Consider the following 20355-nt stretch of genomic DNA (forward strand, 5'->3'; position numbering starts at 1 on the left):
TCTCGAGTGGGGGCATGCAGGTGAGCTTTCCTCCCGAGCTGCAGCAGTAGTGTCACGCTATCTGTTACGTGGATCATGGGATCTATGGCTTTCCCTCGAAGCTCTCCCTCGAGGCTTTCCCACCAGGCTTTCCCACAGGGCTGTGCCACGTGCCACCTTGGTGTGAGTCGATCCTCGGTGTGAAAGACGAGCCGGTGAAGGGGAAAGAGGTTCCTCTGGAATGGACTGAGACATCTGGGGGACTCTTGGAATGGTGGTACGACCCTGGAGTTCCTCTCGCCATTTCTGTTGAGAGGGCCTCCTCCTGAGATGCGACGAGAACGCCGGGAACTCTTTCCCGATGAAGCAGGGAAAGGATCCCTCATCTCGAGCTACGAGGCTGAAACGGGGATCCTCTGGATGTGGGCGGACCCTCGTGTTTCCTCTCGAAAGGAGACGGGTATGTCGGGGAACTTCTTGATTTGCACCAAGGGTGTGAAGGACCCTTTCGATGTTCCAAAGGTGAGGTGTGATCAACCTCGAGACGCCTCAGCGGAAATAGGCCTCATCTCGCCTGGAGGGGGGAACCTCCTTGATTTTCTTGAGATACGGCAGGTCTTCTGGAGTTACGACGGGGACCTCAGGGACCCGCTCTGGTGGCCTCAGGAAAGGCCAGTCTCCATGCGAGTTGCTAGGGGCCATCTCGGGATTCCTCTCCCGTCGATGCCAGGGCCAAATAACTTGTGTGGAGGCGGGGCCGGAACCTGAGGTTTCCTCTCCAGTGTTGACATGGATATTCGGGAGCTTCTGAGTCTCCCCAGGGGAGTCAGGCCTCGTCTCGAGTGGGGGCATGCACGTGGGCTTTCCTCCCGAGCTGCAGCAGTAGAGTCACGCTTCCTGTCACGTGGATCAAGGGATCTGTGGCTTTCCCTCGAGGCTTTCCCACGAGGCTTTCCCACAGGGCTGTGCCACGTGCCACATTGGTGTGAGTCGATCCTCAGCGTGAAAGACGAGCAGGCGTAGGGAAAAGAGGTTCCTCTGGATTGAACTGAGACATCTGGGGGACTCTTGGAATGGTGACACGACCCTGGAGTTCCTCTCGCCGTTCCTGTTGAGACGGCCTCCTCTTGAGATGCGATGGGAACGCCGGGAACTCTTTCCCGAAGAAGCAGGGAAAGGATGCCTCATCTCGAGCTACGAGGCGGAAACGGGGCTCCTCTGGATGTGGGCGGGACCCTCGTGTTTCCTCTCGAGTGCAGACGGGTATGTCGGGGAACTTCTTGATTTGCACCAAGGGTGTGAAGGACCCTTTCGAAGTTCCAGAGGTGAAGAGTGATCAGCCTCGAGACGCTTCAGTGGAAATGGGCCTCATCTCGCCTGGAGGGGTAAAACTCCTGGATTTTCTCGAGTTGCGGCAGGTCTTCCCGTGTTACGACGGGGAATTCAGGGACCCGCTCTGGTGGCCTCAGAAAAGGCTAGTCCCCATGCGAGTTGCTAGGGGCCATCTCGGGATTCCTCTCCCGTCGATGCCGGGGCCTCAGAACTTGTGTGGAGTCGGGTCCGCAACCTGAGGATTCCTCTCCAGTGTTGCCATGGATCTTGGGGTGCTTCTGAGTCTCCCCAGGGTAGTCAGGCCTCGTCTCGAGTGGGGGCATGCACGTGCGATTTCCTCCCGAGCTGCAGCAGTAGTGTCACGCTTCCTGTCACTTGTATCAAGGGATCTGTGGCTTTCCCTCAAGGCTTTCCCTCGAGGCTGTCCCACGAGGCCTTCCCACAGGGCTGTGCCACGTGCCACCTTGGTGTGAATCGATCCTCGGCGTGAAGTCGAGCCGGAGAAGGGAAAAGAGGTTCCTCTGGAATGGACTGAGACATCTGGGGGACTCTTGGAATGGTGGCACGACCCTGGAGTTCCTCTCGCCGTTCCTGTTGAGAGGGCCTCCTCTTGAGATGCCACGGGAACGCCGGGAACTCTTTCCCGAAGAAGCAGGGAAAGGATCCCTCATCTCGAGCTACGAGGCGGAAACGGGGCTCCTCTGGATGTGGGCGGTACCCTCGTGTTTCCTCTCGAGTGGAGACGGGTATGTCGGGGAACTTCTTGATTTGCACCAAGGGTGTGAAGGACCCTTTCGAAGTTCCAGAGGTGAGGTGTGATCAGCCTCGAGACGCCTCGGCGGAAATGGGCCTCATCTCGCCTGGAGGGGAGAACCTCCTGGATTTTCTCAAGTCGCGGCAGGTCTTCTCTAGTTACGACGGGGACCTCAGGGACCCGCTCTAGTGGCCTCAAGAAAGGCCAGTCCCCATGCGAGTTGCTAGGGCCATCTCGGGATTCCTCTCCCGTCCATGCCGGGGCCTAAGACCTTGTGTGGAGTCGGGGCCGGAACCTGAGGATTCCTCTCCAGTGTTGCCATGGATCTTGGGGTGCTTCTGAGTCTCCGCAGGGGAGTCAGGCCTCGTCTCGAGTGGGGGCATGCACGTGCGCTTTCCTCCCGAGCTGCAGCAGTAGTGTCACGCTTCCTGTCACGTGGATCAAGGGATCTGTGGCTTTCCCTCGAGGCTTTCCCACGAAGCTTTGCCACAGGGCTGTGCCACGTGCCACCTTGGTGTGAGTCGATCCTCGGCGTGAAAGACGAGCCGGTGAAGGGAAAAGAGGTTCCTCTGGAATGGACTGAGACATCTGGGGGACTCTTGGAATGGTGGCACGACCCTGGAGTTCCTCTCGCCGTTCCTGTTGAGAGGGCCTCCTCTTGAGATGTGACGGGAACGCCAGGAACTCTTTCCCGACGAAGCAGGGAAAGGATCCCTCATCTCGAGCTACGAGGCGGAAACGGGGCTCCTCTGGCTGTGGGCGGGACCCTCGTGTTTCCTCTCGAGTGGAGACGGGTGTGTCGGGGAACTTCTTGACTTGCACCAAAGGTGTGAAGGACCCTTTCGAGGTTCCAGAGGTGAGGTGTGATCAGCCTCGAGACGCCTAGGCGGAAATGGGCCTCATCTCGCCTGGAGGGGAGAACCTCCTGGGTTTTCTCGAGTTGCGGCAGGTCTGCTCGACTTACGACGGGGACCTCAGGGACCCGCTCTGGTGGCCTCAAGAAAGGCCAGTCCGCATGCGAGTTCCTAGGGGCCATCTCGGGATTCCTCTCCCGTCCATGCCGCGGCCTAAGACCTTGTGTGGAGTCGGGGCCGGAACCTTAGGATTCCTCTCCAATGTTGACATGGATATTGCGGAGCTTCTGAGTCTCCCCAGGGGAGTCAGGCCTCGTCTCAAGTGGGGGCATGTACGTGTGCTTTCCTCCCGAGCTGCAGCAGTAGTGTCACGCTTCCTGTCACGTGGATCAAGGGATCTGTGTCTTTCCCTCGAGGCTTTCCCACGAGGCTTTCCCACAGGGCTGTGCCACGTGCCACCTTGGTGTGAGTCGATCCTCGGCGTGAAAGACGAGCCGGTGAAGGGAAAACAGGTTCCTCTTTTATGACTGAGACATCTGGGGGACTGTTGAATGGTGGCACTACCCTGGAGTTCCTCTCGCCGTTCCTGTTGAGAGGTCCTCCTCCTGAGATGCGATGGGAATGCCGGGAACTCTTTACCGACGAAGCAGGGAAAGGATCCCTCATCTCGAGATACGAGGCGGAAACGGGGCACCTCTGGATGTGGGCGGGAGCCTTGTGTTTCCTCTCGAGTGGAGACGGGTATGTCGGGTAACTTCTTGAGTTGCACCAAGGCTGTGAAGGACCCTTTCGAAGTTCCAGAGGTGAGGTGTGATCAGCCTCGAGACGCCTCGGTGGAAATGGGCTTCATTTCGCCTGGAGGGGAGAACCTCCTGGATTTTCTCGAGTTGCGGCAGGTCTTCTGGAGTTACAACGGGGACCTCAGGGACCCGCTCTGGTGGCCTCAAGAAAGGCCAGTCCCCATGCGAGTTGCTAGGGCCATCTCGGGTTCCTCTCCCGTCGATGCCGCGGCCTAAGACCTTGTGTGGAGTCGGGGCCGGACCCTGAGGATTCCTCTCCAGTGTTGCCATGGATCTTGGGGTGCTTCTGAGTCTCCCCAGGGGAGTCAGGCCTCGTCTCGAGTGGGGGCATGCACGTGCGCTTTCCTCCCGAGCTGCAGCAGTAGTGTCACGCTTCCTGTCACGTGGATCAAGGGATCTGTGGCTTTCCCTCGAGGCTTTCCCACGAGGCTTTGCCACAGGGCTGTGCCACGTGCCACCTTGGTGTGAGTCGATCCTCAGCGTGAAAGACGAGACGGTGAAGGGAAAACAGGTTCCTCTTTTATGACTGAGACATCTGGGGGACTGTTGAATGGTGGCACTACCCTGGAGTTCCTCTCGCCGTTCCTGTTGAGAGGTCCTCCTCCTGAGATGCGATGGGAAAGCCGGGAACTCTTTCCCAAAGAAGCAGGGAAAGGATGCCTCATCTCGAGCTCCGAGGCGGAAACGGGGCTCCTCTGGATGTGGGCGGGACCCTCGTGTTTCCTCTCGAGTGCAGACGGGTATGTCGGGGAACTTCTTGATTTGCACCAAGGGTGTGAAGGACCCTTTCGAAGTTCCAGAGGTGAAGAGTGATCAGCCTCGAGACGCTTCAGTGGAAATGGGCCTCATCTCGCCTGGAGGGGTAAAACTCCTGGATTTTCTCGAGTTGCGGCAGGTCTTCCCGTGTTACGATGGGGAATTCAGGGACCCGCTCTGGTGGCCTCAGAAAAGGCTAGTCCCCATGCGAGTTGCTAGGGGCCATCTCGGGATTCCTCTCCCGTCGATGCCGGGGCCTCAGAACTTGTGTGGAGTCGGGTCCGCAACCTGAGGATTCCTCTCCAGTGTTGCCATGGATCTTGGGGTGCTTCTGAGTCTCCCCAGGGTAGTCAGGCCTCGTCTCGAGTGGGGGCATGCACGTGCGATTTCCTCCCGAGCTGCAGCAGTAGTGTCACGCTTCCTGTCACTTGTATCAAGGGATCTGTGGCTTTCCCTCAAGGCTTTCCCTCGAGGCTGTCCCACGAGGCCTTCCCACAGGGCTGTGCCACGTGCCACCTTGGTGTGAATCGATCCTCGGCGTGAAGTCGAGCCGGAGAAGGGAAAAGAGGTTCCTCTGGAATGGACTGAGACATCTGGGGGACTCTTGGAATGGTGGCACGACCCTGGAGTTCCTCTCGCCGTTCCTGTTGAGAGGGCCTCCTCTTGAGATGCCACGGGAACGCCGGGAACTCTTTCCCGAAGAAGCAGGGAAAGGATCCCTCATCTCGAGCTACGAGGCGGAAACGGGGCTCCTCTGGATGTGGGCGGTACCCTCGTGTTTCCTCTCGAGTGGAGACGGGTATGTCGGGGAACTTCTTGATTTGCACCAAGGGTGTGAAGGACCCTTTCGAAGTTCCAGAGGTGAGGTGTGATCAGCCTCGAGACGCCTCGGCGGAAATGGGCCTCATCTCGCCTGGAGGGGAGAACCTCCTGGATTTTCTCAAGTCGCGGCAGGTCTTCTCTAGTTACGACGGGGACCTCAGGGACCCGCTCTAGTGGCCTCAAGAAAGGCCAGTCCCCATGCGAGTTGCTAGGGCCATCTCGGGATTCCTCTCCCGTCCATGCCGGGGCCTAAGACCTTGTGTGGAGTCGGGGCCGGAACCTGAGGATTCCTCTCCAGTGTTGCCATGGATCTTGGGGTGCTTCTGAGTCTCCGCAGGGGAGTCAGGCCTCGTCTCGAGTGGGGGCATGCACGTGCGCTTTCCTCCCGAGCTGCAGCAGTAGTGTCACGCTTCCTGTCACGTGGATCAAGGGATCTGTGGCTTTCCCTCGAGGCTTTCCCACGAGGCTTTGCCACAGGGCTGTGCCACGTGCCACCTTGGTGTGAGTCGATCCTCGGCGTGAAAGACGAGCCGGTGAAGGGAAAAGAGGTTCCTCTGGAATGGACTGAGACATCTGGGGGACTCTTGGAATGGTGGCACGACCCTGGAGTTCCTCTCGCCGTTCCTGTTGAGAGGGCCTCCTCTTGAGATGTGACGGGAACGCCAGGAACTCTTTCCCGACGAAGCAGGGAAAGGATCCCTCATCTCGAGCTACGAGGCGGAAACGGGGCTCCTCTGGCTGTGGGCGGGACCCTCGTGTTTCCTCTCGAGTGGAGATGGGTGTGTCGGGGAACTTCTTGACTTGCACCAAAGGTGTGAAGGACCCTTTCGAGGTTCCAGAGGTGAGGTGTGATCAGCCTCGAGACGCCTAGGCGGAAATGGGCCTCATCTCGCCTGGAGGGGAGAACCTCCTGGGTTTTCTCGAGTTGCGGCAGGTCTTCTCGAGTTACGACGGGGACCTCAGGGACCCGCTCTGGTGGCCTCAAGAAAGGCCAGTCCGCATGCGAGTTCCTAGGGGCCATCTCGGGATTCCTCTCCCGTCCATGCCGCGGCCTAAGACCTTGTGTGGAGTCGGGGCCGGAACCTTAGGATTCCTCTCCAATGTTGACATGGATATTGCGGAGCTTCTGAGTCTCCCCAGGGGAGTCAGGCCTCGTCTCAAGTGGGGGCATGTACGTGTGCTTTCCTCCCGAGCTGCAGCAGTAGTGTCACGCTTCCTGTCACGTGGATCAAGGGATCTGTGTCTTTCCCTCGAGGCTTTCCCACGAGGCTTTCCCACAGGGCTGTGCCACGTGCCACCTTGGTGTGAGTCGATCCTCGGCGTGAAAGACGAGCCGGTGAAGGGAAAACAGGTTCCTCTTTTATGACTGAGACATCTGGGGGACTGTTGAATGGTGGCACTACCCTGGAGTTCCTCTCGCCGTTCCTGTTGAGAGGTCCTCCTCCTGAGATGCGATGGGAATGCCGGGAACTCTTTACCGACGAAGCAGGGAAAGGATCCCTCATCTCGAGATACGAGGCGGAAACGGGGCACCTCTGGATGTGGGCGGGAGCCTCGTGTTTCCTCTCGAGTGGAGACGGGTATGTCGGGGAACTTCTTGAGTTGCACCAAGGCTGTGAAGGACCCTTTCGAAGTTCCAGAGGTGAGGTGTGATCAGCCTCGAGACGCCTCGGCGGAAATGGGCCTCATCTCGCCTGGAGGGGAGAACCTCCTGGATTTTCTCGAGTTGCGGCAGGTCTTCTGGAGTTACGACGGGGACCTCAGGGACCCGCTCTGGTGGCCTCAAGAAAGGCCAGTCCCCATGCGAGTTGCTAGGGCCATCTCGGGTTCCTCTCCCGTCGATGCCGCGGCCTAAGACCTTGCGTGGAGTCGGGGCCGGACCCTGAGGATTCCTCTCCAGTGTTGCCATGGATCTTGGGGTGTTTCTGAGTCTCCCCAGGGGAGTCAGGCCTCGTCTCGAGTGGGGGCATGCACGTGCGCTTTCCTCCCGAGCTGCAGCAGTAGTGTCACGCTTCCTGTCACGTGGATCAAGGGATCTGTGGCTTTCCCTCGAGGCTTTCCCTGGAGGCTTTGCCACGAGGCTTTCCCACAGGGCTGTGCCACGTGCCACCTTGGTGTGAGTCGATCCTCGGCGTGAAAGACGAGCCAGTGAAGGGAAAAGAGGTCCCTCTGGAATCGATTGAGACATCTGGGGGACTCTTGGAATCGTGGCACGATGCTGGAGTTCCTCTCGCCGTTCCTGTTGACAGGCCCTCCTCTTGAGATGCGTCGGGAACACCGGGAACTCTTTCCCGACGAAGCAGGGAAAGGATCCCTCATCTCGAGCTACGAGGCGGAAACGGGGCTCCTCTGGATGTAAGCGGTACCCACGTATTTCCTCTCGAGTGGAGACGAGTATGTCGGAGAACTTCTTGATTTGCACCAAGGGTGTGAAGCACCCTTTCGAAGTTCTAAGGTGAGGTGTGATCAGCCTCGAGAAGCCTCAGCGGAAATGGGCCTCATCTCGCCTGGAGGAAGAACCTTCTGGATTTTCTTGAGTTGTGGCAGGTCTTCTCGAGTTACGACGGGGACCTCAGGGACCCGCTCTGGTGGCCTCAGGAAAGGCCAGTTCCCATGCGAGTTGTTAGGGGCCATCTTGGGATTACTTTCCCGTCGATGCCGGGGCCTAAGACCTTGTGTGGAGTCGGGGCCGGAACCTTAGGATTCCTCTCCAGTGTTTCCATGGATCATGGGGTGCTTCTGAGTCTCCCCAGGGGAGTCAGGCCTCGTCTCGAGAGGGGGCATGCACGTGCGCTTTCCTCCTGTGCTGCAGCAGTAGAGTCACGCTTCCTGTCACGTGAATCAAGGGACCTGTGGCTTTCCCTCGAGGATTTACCTCGAGGCTTTCCCACGAGGCTTTTCCACAGGGCTGTGCCACGTGCCACCTTGGTGTGAGTCGATCCTCGGCGTGAAAGACGAGCCGGTGAAGGGAAAAGAGGTTCCTCTGGAATGGACTGAGACATCTGTGGGACTCTTGGAATGGTGGCACGACCCTGGAGTTCCTCTCGCCGTTCCTGTTGAGAGGGCCTCCTCTTGAGATGGGATGGGAACCCCGGGAACTCTTTCCCGACGAAGCAGGGAAAGGATCCCTCATCTCGAGCTACGGGGCGGAAACGGGGCTCCTCTGGATGTGGGCGGGTCACTCGTGTTTCCTCTCGAGTGGAGACTGGTATGTCGGGGAACTTCTTGATTTGCACCAAGGGTGTGAAAGACCCTTTCGAAGTTCCAGAGGTGAGGTGTGATCAGCCTCGAGACGCCTAGGCGGAAATGGGCCTCATCTCGCCTGGAGGGGAGAACCTCCTGGATTTTCTCGAGTTGCGGCAGGTCTTCTCGGGTTATGACGGGGACCTCAGGGACCCGCTCTTGTGGCCTCAAGAAAGGCCAGTCCCCATGCGAGTTGCTAGGGCCATCTCGGGATTCCTCTCCCGTCCATGCCGCGGCCTAAGACCTTGTGTGGAGTCGGGTCCGGAACCTTAGGATTCCTCTCCAGTGTTGCCATGGATCTTGGGGTGCTTCTGAGTCTCCCCAGGGGAGTCAGCCCTCGTGTCTTGTGGGGTCATGCACGTTCGCTTTCCTCCGCAGCTGCAGCAGTAGTGTCACAAAGATGATGCTGTGAAAGTGCTGCACTCGATATACTAGCAAATTTTGAAAATTCAGCGTTAGCCACAGGAGTGGAAAAGTCAGTTTCATTCCAGTCCCAAAGAAAGGCAGTGCCAAAGAATGTTCAAACTGTCACACAATTGCACTCCTCTCACACACTAGCAAAGTAATGCTCAAAATCCTCCAAGCCAGGATTTAATAGTATGTGAATCTTGTGGTTTCACAGCTTCAACCTGGATTTCGAAAAGGCAGAGGATCATGAGATCAAAATGCCAACATCCACTGGATAATCAAAAAAGCAATAGAGTTCCAGAAAAACATCTACTCCTGCTTTCTTGACTACGCCAATGCCTTTTTATTGTGTGGATGACAAACTGTGGACAATTCTTAAAGAGACGGGAATACCAGACCACCTGACCTTCCTCTTGAGAAATCTGTATGCAGGTCAGAAAGAAACAATTAGAACTGAACATGGAACAATAGACTGATTCCAAATAGGAAAAGGAGTATGTCAAGGCTATATATTGTCACCCTGCTTATTTAACTTCTATGCAGAGTACATCATGAGAAACGCTGGGCTGGATGAAGCACAAGCTGCAATCAAGATTGTTCAGAGAATATCAATAACCTCAGATATGCAGTACACACCACCCTTATGGAAGAAAGTGAAAAAGAACTAAAGCGCCTCTTAATGAAACTGAAAGAGAGAGTGAAAATGTTGGCTTAAAGCTCAACATTCGGAAAAGTAAGATCATGGTATCTGGTCCCATCACTTCATGACAAATAGATGGGGAAAAAATGGCTGACTTTACCATGGAAGTCAAAAAGAGTCAGACATGACTGAGTGACTGAACAGCAAAAACATAGTATCCATTACATGACTGTACCTAAACTTATGTATTCTTCCGATTTTTAAAAAATGTTTAGAGTGCTTCCTGATGTGGCTATTACAGAATACATTCTTGCTCTTGTCTCTATATGAATATATACATGCACTTCTCTTGATAAAATTTTGGGTAGAATTGCTGGTTTACACATTAGGTATATAGTCTGCTTAAACTGGCAAATAGTTTCACAAACTGGTTATATTAATTACATCCCCATTAGCACTATTTAAGTAGTTTTGTTTCATGGTTTCACCAATATTAATATTATAAGGTGTTTATAAAATATTTTTGTATGCAAATATTTTATAGGTGGGTAGGTACAAATATTTTATAGTTCTAATTTTCATTTCCTTAATTACCATTGAATTGAAGATATGTGACGTTACTTAGTTTTTTGAATATATCTTTGTTGAAAACATTTTCATGATTTTCTTTTTTTAATTCATTTTCATGAATTAATTGGGTAATATTCTAACATTCTATAATGAATTAGACTTAAATCGCATTAATATTTCCAGCTCTGCTACTTAATACCTGTAATCTGTGGTAGTCATTTAATGGCTCTTTGTTTCATGTTCTCCCAAGTACAAATCTGAGACAGTAACATCACCTATCTCAGCTGTTCCTATGGCCATTGACATAATATCTGTAAATATCTGGGGGAAAAGATCTGTAAAATATGTGCAGATTATTGTTTTGCATAAAAACAATGCTACACATGGACTGTCTGTTAATCTGCCTTCTAATGTTTTTGCAAACTATACTCTATGTTTGGTCGTTCACCAGTATCTCTTGTTATTCTAACATCCACACTAAGCTTAACAAATTCTGAAGTTATCCAGTGTTTTTTCTTCGGCTTTAAAAATGCAGAATAAAAACTTTTTAGCTACCATCTCTTCCTCTCTCTTTATAATTTGTTTATTTTCGGTAAGTTAGTTCTGTCTTTTGAACTACCCAAATTTATACTTTTGTTCTATATGATCTGTATTTATTTATATTTAGTCACAAGTTTGTTCTAATTGATGGATTTTATTTTCTTTGTGTTAACTGTTAATCTCTCAGTCATGTCTGACTCTTTGTGACCCTATGGACTGTAGCTTCCCAGGCTCTTCTCTCCATGGAATTCTCCAGGAAAGAATACTGGAGTGGGTTGCCATTTCTTCTCCAGGGGATTTTCCCAACCCAGGGCTTGAACTTGAGTCTCCTACATTATAAGCAGATTCTTTACCTTCTGAGTTACCAGGGAAGCTCTTGTTTTCCTTATACTCCATCCTAACTGGAAAGTTTCTTCACAGGTTCTAGTTGTCCACTTTATTTTTTATATTCTCATGGCTTTAATGTTAACCTTTATTTCTTTCAAATGCTAAACATATAATTTTCATAATATAAATTCAATATCTGAAGTTAACAGTATCCTTCCTTTTTTCTTCCGATTTCTCTGGAAATTTTCATGAATAAGGACTTTATCTATGGAAGTTCCTGCATGTGTGAGCGGTTGATAGTTCATTTCTGTATTTATGGTTTTCCAGTCCCACAAAGCTTATTTTAAAGTAGGAACACCTTAAATTCATTTTAAATGAACTTGGCAGCTCATTAAAACACTGTAAATCTAAACTGAAAATGACGAAAAAAAATTGACATTATCTTTTGGATTTTCAATAAAAATTATTTTTAACTTGTCCATTCATCAAAACCTAAGTAAAGTACTTTGATTTTGTTGTTGGTGCTGTTATCATTGACTCTATGCCTCTGTAGAAGTTATAGGACTACAACAATCTTAATTTCATGAGAAACATCTATTCTAGCTCCTTGCTTTTTGTGAACCTTATCACTGGCCTCTCATATTCCATCAAATGATTATACTTAAAGACTGAGTTACCTTTAGATGACCTGTTGGTCTCAGCATGTATAAAACACAGGTATACATGATTAGAAGAGGTGGTGCTGGATTGGACTATCTCTCATCACTTTGAGATTTGAATTGCAGTATCTGTGTCTTTAAACAGGAAAAATAATTTCAGTTCCACAGGGTTTCCATTGAAAATAAGTATTTTCTACCCTTAATATTTTTTGAAATAAAGTGAGATAAGGTAAAGAACTGTGTGGTTTGCAAATTGCTATTCAAATGTGAAGTATCACTATTATTATATTATATATAGTATATCATGAAATTATTTTATATTATTATAGCTGTGTTTTAATCAATATGGGTTGACATAATAGCTTCAGACACATGTATTATCAAGAAAGCGGAGCACTGAAGAACTGATGCTTTTGAACTGTTGTGTTGGAGAAAATGCTTGAGAATCCCTTGCACTGCAAGGATATCAAGCTAGTTAATCCTAGAGGAAATCAGTCCTGAATATTCATTGGAAGGACTGATGTTGAAGTGGAAACTCCAATAATTTGGCCACCTGATGAGAAGAACTAACTCACTGGAAAAAACTTGATTATGGAAAGACTGAAGGCAGGAAAGGAAGGGAATGACAGAGAATGAGATGGTTGAATGGCATTACTGACTCCATGGACATGAGTTGTTTGTGCAAGCTCCTGGAGTTAGTGATTGACAGGGAAGCCTGCCGTGCTGAGGTCCATGGAGTTACAAAGAGTCAGAAATGACTGAGTGACTGAACTGAACTCATTATCAAGCCACTTTTTATCTCTTTGTATGTTTGTGTTAGTTGCTGAGTTGTGTCCGACTCCTTGTGATCCCATAGACTGTATCTCACCAGGGTCCTGTCTGTGAAATTCTCCAGGAAAAATACTGGAGTGGCTTTCCATTTTATTATCCAGGGCTACAGTAGGAGAAAACAGAATTAGATGCTTTAAGTCCAAGGGAACTGTGTATATCTATGTATATGTCTTTACATAGACCTTTAGGTAGCACTGAACTTGACCAATTAATCTTGCCCCCAACCCCCGACAAAAGTCTTAAGGTTAAAAAAAAAAAAAGCCAGAGGTAGATCCTGGGAGAAAAAGTGTGATTTGCTGAGGACCATGACTCTTATGCTTCAGGCTAAAGAGAGTGCTGATGGAAGCAGGGTATAGAACTGAGCTGATGGGTAAGTGTAAAGGAGTGAGACATACTGTTGAATGATTTCGTGAAGGCTCAGAAAAGGTCACAGCAAGATAAACTGCGATGGCTTGTTGCTTATTTCAATTAAGTTTACTTGAGAAACACCTTTCAAAAAATAATAAAAACACATTCTAGCCCTTTACTTTTCCTCAAAGGTGGAAAATAAATCTCACCTGTGAGGGTATCCTCTGAACACCAGGAAGATAGAAATCATCCTTATCACCAGAGTTAAAGAATTCAAGTTAAGAAAACTGTAAACCAAAGGCAAATTTTTCATTAGATCACAAGCCCAAGCACAAGCCCCTTTATTTTGTAAAATATTCACAAATGATTGTCTTTGTCTGGAACTGACACCTAAGCAACTTGCTTTTGTAAATGTGGGTGTCTTTCTATGAGACTTCTGCACATATGTTGTTGGTTTTTTTTTTTTTTTTTCTCTCTCCCCTTTATGTATCTGGGTAACTTTAATTATAGACCGGTCAAAAGAACTCAAGCAAGGTAAGGAAGAATATTTCCCCTCTTTGAAAGTTAAACTGTTTGTTTTCAGTTGTAAGGAAGGCATACTTATTTAGTAACTTCAGCTCAGTTCAGTTGAGTCTCTCAGTTGTGTCCCACTCTTTGCGACCATATTAATCACAGCATGCCAGGGCTCCCTGTCCATCACCAACTCCTGGAGTTCACACAGACTCATGTCCATCGAGTCGGTGATGCCATCCAGCCATCTCATCCTGTGTCATCCCCTTTCCTCCTTCTCCCAATCCCTCCTAGCATCAGAGTCTTTCTCAATGAGTCAACTCTTCCCATGAGGTGGCCAAAGTATTGGATTCTCAGCTTTAGCATCAGTCCTTTCAATGAACACCCAGGACTGATGTCCTTTAGAATGGACTGGTTGGATCTCCTTGCAGTCTAAGTGACTCTCAAGAGTCTTCTCCAACACCACAGTGCAAAAGCATTAATTTTTAGGTTCTCAGCTTTCTTCACAGTCCAACTCTCACATCCATACATGACCACTGGAAAATCATAGCCTTCGTTAGCCAGATCTTTGTTGGCAAAGTAATGTCTCCGCTTTTCAATATGCTGTCTAGGTTGGTCATAATGTTCTTTCCAAGGAGTAAGCGTCTTTTAATTTCATGGCTGCAGTCACCATCTGCAGTGATTTTGGAGCCGCCAAAAATAAAGTCTGACACTGTTTCCCCATCTATTTCCCATGAAGTGATGGGACCGGATGCCATGATCTTTGTTTTCTGAATGTTGAGCTTTAAGCCAACTTTTTCACTCTCCTCTTTCACTTTCCTCAAGAGGTTTTTTAGTTCCTCTTCACTTTCTGCCATAAGGGTGTTGTCATATGCATATCTGAGGTTATTGATATTTCTCCTGGCAATCTTGATTTCAGCTTGTGCTTCTTCCAGTCCAGCGTTTCTCATGATGTACTCGGCATATAAGTTAAATAAGCAATATACAGCCTTGATGTACACCTTTTCCTATTTGGAACCAGTCTGTTGTTCCATGTCCAGTTCTAACTGTTGCTTCCTGACCTGCATACAGATTTCTCAAGAAGCAGGCCAGGTGGTCTGGTAGTCCCATCTCTTTCAGAATTTTCCACAGTTTATTGTGATCCACACAGTCAAACGCTTTGGCATAGTCAATAAAGCAGAAATAAATGTTTTTCTGGAACTCTCTTGATTTTGTGATGATTCAGCAGATGTTGTCAATTTGATCACTGGTTCCTCTGCATTTTCTGAAACCAGCTTGAACATCTGGAAATTCACAGTTCATGTACTGCTGAAACCTGGCTTGCAGAATTTCGAGCATTACTTTACTAATGTGTGAGGTGCATGCAATTGTGCTGTAGTTTGAGCATTCTTTGGCATTGCCTTTCTTTGGGATTGGAATGAAAACTGACCATTTCCAGTCCTGTGGCCACTGCTAAATTTTCCAAAGCTGCTGGCATATTGAGTGGAGCATTTTCACAGCATCATCTTTCAGGATTTGAAATAGCTCTACTGGATCCATCATCTCCACTAGATTTGTTCATAGTGATGCTTTCTAAAGCCCACTGGACTTCACTTTCCAGGATGTCTGGCTCTAGATGAGTGATCACACCATCGTGATTATCTTGGTCGTGAATATCTTTTTTGTACAGTTCTTCTGTATATTCTTGCCACCTCTTAATATCTTCTGCTTCTGTTAGGTCCATACCATACAATTTTTTTGAAAGTTATCAGCTACATTTTATGGCAAATCACCCCATTAAGAGACAGTCTAAAACAATGACCAATTCCTTCTTAAAAAAAAAAATCACTATTCCAGCATTAACATTTTTTATTCTCCAAGATATAAATTAGATTTTTGACTGACATTGATTCCTCAATGTATAAGTTCTTAATTTTGGGTCTGGGCTAGCAAAGTCTTAGAGAACTCAAAATTCCTGTCTATTGACATGGAACATCAAATACACTTTAGTAAGATTTTCTCCCTGGAAATTTCCCCTATCTCTTTAAGAAAAGGATATGTATTTGGACAAATTACTGAACTAAGCAATAGGAGGAAGTTATTGACTATAGCAAATAAAAATTCTTAAGAACAGTAACATTGAATTTATCTATTAATAGAAAGCAGTTTCCTCCTGAACAATTCTTTGATCAAAGCTTCTTTCACATCCTTGTTCCTCAGACTGTAGATCACAGGGTTTAACATGAGGATCACTGTGGTATAAAACACAGCCACCATTTCCCCTGTTGCACAGAGTCTTCTGAAGGGGATCTAAGATACATGAAGAAAAGAGTTGTGTAGCAGAGGGTGACAGCTCTCAGATGGGAGCCACAGGTAGAGAAGCTTTGCTCCTGCCTTCTGTGAAACGAATTCTCAATGTGGCAGGAAAAATGTAGATGTAAGAAATGAGGATGATGTAGAGAGAACAAGTGAAGTTAAAACCAGCCACAACAAACATGGACAACTCTTTATTATAGGTGTTGGAACAAGCCAGCTTAATCAGCGGTGGGCCAGCACAGTAGAAGTGATTAATTTCATTGCTATCACAGAAGGCTAGGTTGTAGGTCCACGTGGTTTCCATAAGGCCAGTGAGCGCTCCATATACATAAGGCACTGTGATGAGGGACATGCACACACTCTTAGACATCCTGCTGCCAGAAAGCAGGGGGTTGCAAATGGCCATGTACTGATTAAAGGCCATGACATCTAGGATTGAGATCCCTACATGGACTAAGGCAATAAAAAAGCAACACTGAAACATGCAAGCTGTATAAGAAATGGTTTTCCGCTCTGATAGGAAAATTCCCAACATCTTTGGAGTCACATTGGAAGAGAAACACAGATCCACGAAGGGTAAGTGGCTCAGGAAAAAAGTACATAGGGGTGTGGAGGCAGGCATTGACCCTGATGAGGACAATTATGCCAAGATTTCCTGCCACTGTGACCATATAAATGGTGAAAAACAGCACAAAGAAGAGAATCTGCAATTCCTGGGTACCAGATAGTCCAAGGAAAATGAACTCAGTCACTAATGTGAAGTTCTTCTCATAATTTCCTCCATGAGATATTGACCTTTACATTTATATTAAATTACCATAAAGTGGAAATTGATATTACTATGTCACTAATGACTTTCTCACCAATTTCTTTTCTCTTTCTTTTTTATTACTCTATTTCAACTCTTGTTCATTCTCAGTAAGCACAATCTCAACCTGTCAATGAAATCTTGTGGTATTCAAAGCATCTCTTTCATTTTTGACATGGCTTCCCCCTTTTCTTAATTTCCCTATTTTTCGTTTCCCTTCTAATTGTGCTTCTCTTACTTTTTCTTTTTTTAATCTACTTTCTCCTTTTCGTTCTCTGCCTTGGTCTCTTTGTTTGAAAAATATGCATTATGGACATCAGTTCAGTTCAGTTCAGTCGCTCAGTCATGTCCGACTCTTTGCGACCCCATGAATCACAGCACATCAGGCCTCCCTGCCCATTACCAACCCCCGGAGTTCAATCAGATTCACGTCCATCGAGTCTGTGATGCCATCCAGCCATCTCATCCTCGATCGTCCCCTTCTCCCCCTACCCTGAATCCCTCCAAGCATCAAAGTATTTTCCAATGAGTCAACTTTTCACATGAGGTGGCCAAAGTACTGGAGTTTCAGCTTTAGCATCATTCCTTCCAAAGAAATCCTAGGGTTGGTCTCATTCAGAATGAACTGGTGGGATCTCCTTGCAGTCCAAGGGACTCTCAAAAGTCTTCTCCAACACCACAGTTCAAAAGCATCAATTCTTTGGCACTCAGCTTTCTTCACAGTCCAACTCTCACATCCATACATGACCACAGGAAAAACCATAACCTTGACTAGACGGACCTTAGTCGGCAAAGTAATGTCTTTGCTTTTGAATATGCTATCTAGGTTGGTCATAACTTTTCTTCCAAGAAGTAAGCGTCTTTTAATTTCATGGTTGCAGTCACCACCTGCAGTGATTTTGAAGCCCCCCAAAATAAAGTCTGACACTGTTTCCACTGTTTCCCCATCTATTTCCCATGAAGTGATGGGACTGGATGTCATGATCTTCGTTTTCTGAATGTTGAGCTTTAGGCCAATTTTTTCACTCTCCTCTTTCACTTTCATCAAGAGGCTTTTTAGTTCATCTTCCTCAAATATCACAGTCAGATTTGTTTATAGTTATATCTAATTATATAAACAGGTGAGAAAGACTTTAGAAAGAGAAAAGTGTATGATATCAAAGAACAATATTTTCCCAAATAACTTAATTCATTTTGTATAATTTTCACCTAATCAATTACTTATTGGAGAACACAAAATAATTAAATTGGGAAGTTTTATGCTTTGCAACTTTTTCAGACTCAAGAGAATAAGGATTTTTTAGGTGAATAACTTAAAATTTCCTTCACTTTTTCAAACATAAATATATAATTATATTCTGGCAGTTGACCAGCTTTTAAATTCTCCATCCATTAATCTTCCATTAGGTTATTTTATAGAGAATTTCCCACAGTATGGAGTTGGCAGTGATAAAACCCCTCAGTTCCTAGTCTTATTTCTGGTTTCACTGTTAAATCTGAGGGCCAAAATTCTTTGTTCAAAGAGGAATATGCAAAAATCAAATGCTCATCCCTGGATATCTTACATGAGTCAGTTACTGATTTAAGGTGGTCGCCTTAATGTAACATACATTTCCATTAAATAAAATGCAGTGTGTTTTAAAGGCCAGACTGATCCTTCAAAGGAAGACTAACTCTATGAAATCTGAGCTGACAGATGTCCAGACTTCTTGGATTTTTCCTTAATGCTTGGCTTTCTAGCTACATATTGATCACAACACTACATATGTTTTCAAAACCATTTATTTTTGCTTGAGAAAGCTAGAGTTGACTTCTGTTTTGGCAAGAAATAAAAATAAATAGATAAATACTCACACTAATAATAACTAAAATATGTGTTTGCTTTTCTATGTAGACTTCATCTATATTCACTAGCTGTCTGCACTTTTATGTTCATTGACATTTATTTTTTTTCCATATAGTTTTATTTTATTTTATTTTATTTATTTATTTATTTATTTATTTATTTTTATTTTTTTTAATTTTAAAATCTTTAATTCTTACATGTGTTCCCAAACATGAACCCCCCTCCCACCTCCCTCCCCATAACATCTCTGTGGGTCATCCCCATGCACCAGCCCCAAGCATGCTGTATCCTGCGTCAGACATAGACTAGCGATTCAATTCTTACATGATAGTATACATGATAGAATGCCATTCTCCCATATCATCCCACCCTCTCCCTCTCCCTCTGAGTCCAAAAGTCCGTTATAGACAGCTGCGTCTTTTTTCCTGTCTTGCATACAGGGTCGTCATTGCCATCTTTTCCATATAGTTATTTATAAACCATAGGTCTAATTTTGGTGTCATACATGATTGCACAAATAAGAAGGCTTTTGATAGTTATAAATACTTGTAGAATAAAGAAATCTACCCATGGGGGAAGAGCTATCTTAAGAAAGAATATCAGTGGCTCTTCTGAGGAATGAAGAAGGCAGAATTTATATCATTTGTAGGTTGATACCGTTTTCCTAAGAGATTGCACAAACAAGTGAGGGTGAAATCATTATTTTTAAGATAATTATTCTTCAATACATGAGTTCTCTGGAGAAATAACAATTGGGCACAATTCAGATTTACCATGCGATCCAACCTTCAGTCTCTATATATATATATATATATATATATATATATATATATATATATTTTCTTACATTGGGAAGTCTACACCATAGTATTGATGTCTACCATGGATGCTCATATTACATTATATTTGCCATAATAGCTTAATGCAATTTCTTCCACCCCGTTATCATAACTTTGTGTCACAATGTGTTACCACCTTACTTAGTCTTATGGGTCGAGTTGTTTTGCTTTAAATGGTAATCCACTCCAGTATTCTTGCTTTGTGAATCCTATGGACAGAGGAGTCCATGTGGTCACAAAGAGTCGGACACGACTGAGTGACTAACACACACACACACACACACACACACACACACACACACTTATAATCCATATCAGACTTCCCTTGTGGCTCAGGCAGTAAAGAATCCGCTTGTAGTGTGTGAGACATGGGTTCAACCCCTGGGTTGGGAAGATCCCCTGGAGAAGTGAAAGGCTACCCACTTCAGTATTCTGGCCTGTAGAACTCCATGGACTGTATAGTCCATTGAATGGACTGAGCGACTTTCATTTCACTTCATAATTCACTTATCAAAATCTCAGCTTTCTGTACTTCAGAATATGAATGAATCCGGAGATAGTGCCTTTAAAGAGGAAATTAAAGTTTCATAAGTTCATATGAGTTGGTCTAAACCAAAGATAAATGCTATTTTTATTATTATTAAAAAAATAGGAGATCAGTACACAAACTCACAGAGGCTAGAGTACTTACAGACACAGGGGAATGACAGTCATCTAAAAGGCAGAGAGAGGCTTCAAAATGAAACCAACTCGACTGACATTTTGATCTTGAATTCGTAACCTCCAAACTGGGAGGAAATCCATCTTTCTGATTTAAGCCAACCAGTGTATGGTACTTGGTTATGTCAGTCCTAACAAATCAATATGCTCTGTGTTCTACAGACAAATAGAATGCTTTGATATTGCATTGAAGCTTTTTTATTTTCTTTGAAGACTAGTATCATTTTTATGTATTTTACTATCTATAGTGAAGGTTAATACACATATACAAAATGTGAACAACACAAACATGTACAGCTTAATGAATTTTTAACACAGTAAACAAACTTATAAAAGACCCAAGTTCTAAAGCAAGGCGATTAACACTACTTCAGATCTACGTCTCACCTCCTTTCTCAGTTACTGTCCCTCAAGTCAGCTGCATCTTCACTTTTATTGGGGTTCCCTGGTCATTCTGTGTGTCTGCCCTCTGAT

At 46.6% G+C, this 20355-nt stretch overlaps 1 protein-coding gene across 1 annotated transcript; it reads right to left on the reverse strand.

Annotated features, from left to right (window-relative positions):
• Positions 1-15497: 15497 nt before the first annotated feature.
• Positions 15498-18771, reverse strand: LOC128060126 (olfactory receptor 5M8-like). Its single transcript, XM_052652421.1, is given in 5 exon segments — positions 15498-15628; positions 15631-15735; positions 15738-16263; positions 16265-16463; positions 18761-18771. Coding segments are annotated over 5 exon segments (972 nt in total).
• Positions 18772-20355: the final 1584 nt, after the last annotated feature.

The sequence above is a fragment of the Budorcas taxicolor genome, chromosome 15 (genome assembly GCF_023091745.1).
Source record: "Budorcas taxicolor isolate Tak-1 chromosome 15, Takin1.1, whole genome shotgun sequence".
Classification (NCBI taxonomy): domain Eukaryota; kingdom Metazoa; phylum Chordata; class Mammalia; order Artiodactyla; family Bovidae; genus Budorcas; species Budorcas taxicolor.